Source organism: Prionailurus viverrinus, chromosome E3 (assembly GCF_022837055.1).
Source record: "Prionailurus viverrinus isolate Anna chromosome E3, UM_Priviv_1.0, whole genome shotgun sequence".
Lineage (NCBI taxonomy): Eukaryota > Metazoa > Chordata > Mammalia > Carnivora > Felidae > Prionailurus > Prionailurus viverrinus.
In genome coordinates this window covers 25,568,028-25,574,181 of record NC_062576.1, presented here as the reverse complement: position 1 = coordinate 25,574,181, position 6,154 = coordinate 25,568,028, and the positions used below count along the sequence as shown (strand labels likewise).

General features: G+C 38.8%; 1 protein-coding gene across 1 annotated transcript in view; it reads left to right on the top strand.

The window, feature by feature from the left end:
• The first annotated feature begins 794 nt into the window (after positions 1–794).
• Positions 795–6,154, top strand: part of LOC125154273 (acyl-coenzyme A synthetase ACSM4, mitochondrial) — a 20,013-nt gene continuing 14,653 nt past the window's right edge. Inside the window, exons 1-2 of the mRNA XM_047838292.1 lie at positions 795–992; positions 3,271–3,481. Of these exons, the coding sequence (XP_047694248.1) occupies positions 795–992; positions 3,271–3,481 (409 nt within the window). The remainder of the gene's footprint in view (positions 993–3,270; positions 3,482–6,154) is intronic.

Below are 6,154 nucleotides of genomic sequence, written 5' to 3'. Positions count from 1 at the left end.
TCTTAACAAAAGCATTAGTTAACATTTTGAAGGTACTTTTTACATGCTGGTTATTTTACACACATTATCTTATTAAATCCTCATAATAACCCTAGGAGAGAGGTATTATATTCCTCCCCTCCTCCATTTTACACATGAGAAAATGGAGGTGCAGGAAGGGTAAGTGATTTACCCAAAGTCCTATTATCAGAAAGTTGCTGAGCCAGGACTTAAATCAAGGTTTCTAACCAATTATAATGAAGGACTGAGGGGAGAAGAAAGTAGGGAAGTCAGAGGAAAGGTGAATGACAGACTAAATCTTAGAGCTAGAAATAGGCATTCATGAAAATAAGTGGACTGCTTTAACTAGAAGAGGAAATTCAAGTAGAGGAGTTACAAAATACAGTTCGAATAGAGTACAAGGCAGACAGAAGCAGGGCTTGAATGTCTATTGAGGCAGCAAAATACTGTTTGTCTATTGTTTGGTTGGGGGAGAAGACAGGGACGAAAAATAGAAGCTTGACAATTCTATAGTTGTCAGCTTTGTTTTGTTTTGAAGAATAACCTGATCACAGACAGAACAAAGAGAAGAGGTCAGTGGTAGGGAGACTAGTCCATGGCTGACTGCCACAGCCCTGAAAAAGGATGAGTGTTTTTCAGGTGTTCCCCAACTCCCTGGGGAGCACACAGCCACAAGTCCACTCCCCGGTCTCACCACAGAGCAACCAGAGAGACTAACGCTCCCCCTACCCATCTCTCCCCACAGGCTACAGAACTTCCACATCCATATCAGTTGACAAAGCCCTTTGGAAATCATGATTTTTTTCCGCTATCAGATGTTCAGATTCATTTGGCTTGCCAGGCCAACTGGCCGGTACCTTCACAAAGATCACCAGCTTTGGGCACCTCTGACTCTTGCTGACTTTGAAGCCATAAATCGCTGTGAGAGATCATTGCCTAAAAACTTTAACTTTGCTGGGGATGTGCTGGACCAGTGGTCCCAAAAAGAAAAGGTATGACATGATAGGCTTCCATTGGATGCTTGGTATCCACCTATGTCTCAGCCTTCCATTTCCTTGTTCTGTGGTCCATTTGTCACTCTTAATTCAGTTCTTTCATCCCTCTGGGTCTCCTTTGTTTGTTTTCCACTTGCTCTTCTCTCTCCCCAGGGAGGATCTTTGATCCTCAACTCCACATACTGTCTTTCTCTGGATCTTCCTCAGACCCCCTCATGGTAGTTACTCACAGAGCCCTGCCTCTTTTCCTTCATTTTCTCTTTTCTTTCATTTCCTTCAGCAGCTCTTTGCTGTCCGTTCATCTGTTCAGGCTAGCTACAGATTTATGGAAAAAACAGTAATTTGAGCTTTGGTTTAATAATAATAGTCATTTGCGAGCCTCAAAAGATGCAGATACTAGATATACAAAATATTAAATAACATTGAATCAATCTTTCCTATTAAATTAAGGGGAAAGTCTTCCTTTAAGTCCATTACATCTTTAACAGCTCTTTTACACTCGTTAAACTCTCTTTTGAACAGAAAGAGCAGGTAGAAGTTGAATATCTCTAGACAAAATTTAAGGGCATATTTTATTTTCAATATATTTATTTTTCAGTAACCTATTTTTAGCAAGCAGTACTGGTTTTACCAATAATAGCCAAACACATTTTCCTTCTTAAGTAAATGTATACAAGTAAAAAGGAGTGAATGTAAAGAAAAATACAAAGAACAATAGCACAGGTATAAACAGATCTGACAAAAGTAGTGATACTCAAATGACTAAAGATTAAGAAATACTGACCTATATTATTTCACCAAATCCCCATCACCATGCTGGGGGATTGCAAATAAGGAAGTTAACCTCATAGAAGTTAAGCTCCTTATCCAAGGTCACCAGTCCCAAGAGTACATGAGTCAGACCCTAATCTTACACCCATAGGGTAGGGATTATGATACAATATAAGATAGTCATCTGGCATCTGAGCACAATGCTGTGGGAATACAGAGAAGTCAGAGAAGAGAAGAGGAGGCTGAGAAAGGCTTCAGAGAGGAAGTGAAATTGAAATTGAATTTTGAAATACTTTTTTTAAATTTAAAAAATTTTTTAAATTTATTTTTGAGACAGAGAGAGACAGGGGAGGGGCAGAGAGAGAGGGAGACACAGAATCTGAAGCAGGCTCCAGGCTCTGAGCTGCCAGCACAGAGCCCGACGAGGGGCTTGAACTCACGGAGTGTGAGATCATGACCTGAGCCGAAGTCAGACACTTAACTGACTGAGCCACCCAGGTGCCCCGATTTTGAAATATTTTCTAACCAGAGAAGGTAAAAAGAGAGTTCCAGAAAAGGGAAGAAAAGAGGAGTAATTTTTTTTTGGTAATTCACAAAGTGAAGAGGTTTTTCAGTATAGACAGTGTATTTTGTAGAATCATAGGAGAAGTTTCCTTCAAAAATCCATCAGTTGATGAGCCTCCCCCAAGGCCCACTATCCTATTTTTTGTTTTCTCTGAAAACCATCCCTCAGTCTTTTGGGTAAAAAAAAAAGATGTTGGGTACCTGGGTGATTCAGTTGGTTAAGTATCTGCCTCTTGATTTCAGCTCAGGTCATGATCTCAGTGTCATGAGATTGAGCCCCAAATCAGGCTCCATGCTGAGTGTGGAACCTGCTTGATTTTCTCTCCCCCTCTCGCTGCCACTCCCCTCAGTCATGTGGGCACACGTGTGTGTGCTCTCTCTAAAAAATAGATAGATAGATAGATAGATAGATAGATAGATAGATAGATAGATAGAAAAAGATGCTTTGTTCCTAATCAACCTTAGTACAACCATTGGGGTTATTTGGATGGCACAGAATCTATTTTAAGCAAGAAAGAAATTTATTGGACATAGGAGTGCTCACAAAAATGGCTTGCAAGCTGGACAGTCAGCTTCAGCAAGAACAGGAACCAGGATAGCTCCCTGGAGATATAGAAGCACCAAGAGCTCATACACAGATTTTGTTTCAACTATATTCTATCTTTTTGTTCTTCTCAGAAAACTCAAAATCAGGGACAGAAGGTCTGATTCACCCAACATAGGTCACATGTCTCTCACTGGTGGGTGGACAATTACCCTGATGGGTTGTCTCACCTAAGCTATATTCAATAGGAGAGGAGTAGGTCCTCCAATGACAAACTAGGGTGCTGTTACCAGAATCCACCAGCACAGGTGCTGAGAAGAAGTAATGGCAGATGTCCCATCTATTTGGTGGACCAGTCATATAAGCCTTCTCTCTTTCCCATGTGCCCATGGCCAGACAGGAGAGAGACCAGCCAACCCAGCCCTATGGTGGGTGAATGGCAAAGGGGCTGAGGTGAAATGGAGCTTTGAAGAACTGGGCTCCTTGTCCCGAAAAGCTGCCAACGTGCTCATCAAGCCCTGTGGCCTAAAGAGAGGAGACCGAGTGGCTGTGATTCTGCCCCGTATCCCAGAGTGGTGGCTTATAAACGTGGCTTGTATGCGAACAGGTCAGTGCCAATATTTAACATTTCTAAATCATGCAGAAACAGAGAGAGACTGACATTTGAGGTTTTTCTGAATTGTTAGTTCCAACTGAAGCTATGCTTACAGAGAACAGAGAAATAAGAGTTAAGATGAAGAGGAACCATGATGTAATAATAATAACAACTATTTTAAGAGGTGGGTATTGCTAAAAGAAAAAAAAGAAAGAAAGAAAGAAAAGAAAAAAGAGGTGGGTATTATTGTGATGCCCATTTTGCAAAAGAGGAAACTGAGGTTCAGAGAGTTTAAGAAGCTTGTCCAAAGGTACACAGCTAGAAAGCTATGCAATTGGGATTTAAACAAAAACTCTATCAAAGCAAATGTGGACACTAATGCCTTTTCGCAGAGCTGGTTATGATGTATTTAGCCAGATAGTCCTGAATTTACTTTCTTGAATATATTTGGATTCTCCCAGATTTGAAAACACTAAAGGAAGAAAAAGCATTTTAGAATACAAGGACTTATAAGAATATGACTGCGGATCCCAGTTGGAAAACCTCTGCCTCATTCCAGGCAAAAAGATTAATGTATTCAATGACACATTTTCTATAAAAATAATTTATATTTTACCCCAAATAAAAATTCTAGAATATTTTTTTCCACTCTAGGACAGAGGTTGGCAAAAACCATGGCCTACAGGTTGGCCATCTATTTTGGTAAATAAAGCTTTAAAGTTGTAACGGCATACAGCCATGCTCCTTCATCTCCATATTGTCTACACCTCTTTTGCTCTACAACAGCAGAATTGCTAATTGAGACAGAGATGGGATGGTCCACAAAGCCTAAAATATTTACTACCTGGTGCTTTACTGAAAAAGTTTCCAATACCTACTGTAGAGCATGACACAATGTCTATAAATCAACTAAAGGTAAATAAAAATACTGGAGCACCTGGGTGGCTCAGTTGATTGAACATCTGACTATTGATTTGAGCTCAGGTCAAGATCTCATGGTTGTGAGATCAAGCCCCATGTCAGGCTCTGCACTGGGTATAGAGCCTGCTTAAGATTCTGTCTCTCCCTCTGCCCCTCTTCCCTGCTCACACCCCACCCCCAAATAAATCAATAAACATTTTTAAAAAGTAAGAATATTAAAGGATATAATACATAGAGAACACAAGATCTTTGCTACAATATCATTAACAAGAGAAAAAAATTGGAAACAACTACATAGAAATGATTAAATCAAGTTTAATAGAAGTGTTTATTGCTAGTTGAAATTATGACACCTCAAACTTGATGGGATGTCATTAAAAAGATAATTATAAGGATTTCACAATGGTATTAGAAAATGCTCTTAATTACCAATTTAAATTTTATAAAAGCAATATATAAAGTACTTTTTGTATCTAGTATAAAAAGGAAATTGGAAATGTGAAACCAATTGTATGTTGGAAGGAGATTAAAAGTGGTTTGTGATTAAAAATGTACTTAATATTATTTGACATAATTTAAGCAATTTGTGAAATGCCAAGATTAAAAACAAACCCCCAGGCCAAATTATCAAAAACATTCAGTTAATTAAGTGTTAAGCAAGCACCTAAGGATTGTTTTCTAATTCAGAATTATTTCTAATTCATAATTCTAATTCAGAATTATTAAATCTTCTGAGTGAATATTGAGATACTTGTATTGCACCTAATGTGGCAAAATATTTCACTTTTGCTATAATGCTAAACTCTGAAATCCACCAGAAGAGAACGTTTCCTTAACTCCCATGCTATGCACTGAACACATTCATGTCAAAAATCTACCAAGAGTACTAATAATTTCTGAGCCATTAAGAACAAGTATTTGCAAAATAAATAATCTTATATTTTTACATGGAGTGCACTATCTGAGGTCCTGTAAGGTATCTCCTTGATTAACTTCCTTATTGTCATATATTCATTCATTTTCTCAACAGAAGAATGACACATGAGAGCTTTTAAAATATATTCAATGAATAAAGTCTCTTTCTAGGAATTCAAGTCCACTTCTTCCCATTTAGCTGACTTCAGGAAACTCACCAAGAAATAAGTAGTCTGCTATAGAGTACAGGTCTAGTGAGTCTAGTAAATGTATCTTTGAATCCTGGTTGCCACTTACAGACTCTGTGACTCTTGGGCTAGTTGTCCTCTATACACTGGGACTGGTTTTAAGTGAGATAGCAGAGGCCTAACAAGTGCTCAGTGGCTGTTTGTAATGCTTTACATACACTCTGTTTTCCTTCACTGATTCACTTTAGAAAGTGCAAACCACCTTCCCTCTGCTTTTCATCTAATTCTCCTATATATGTCCTTCTCACAAGGAACTGCTACTTTAAAATCAGGTCCATCTCAGGCCAGTGTTTAGAATGAAGTGAAGAGGTGGGATAAACTAAACATTGCCAAAGGAGTGCCAAAGGAGTATAGACAAACTTTGATGATTCCAGACCACTGAGAAGACCCAGGTTTGAGGGCTGACTCTGCCCCTCATTGGCTATGACTCAATCTCACATTCCATCAAATGTCAACAACTGCATGGACCTACATGGCTTTTTAGAACAGTGGTCTCCAGGCTCTTCTGATTGCACAAACTATCAATAAAAATATTTGGGACACACATCCTCCCATCTGGATATAATATTTATATTGTTCTTCTGTACTAATATAGCATGCA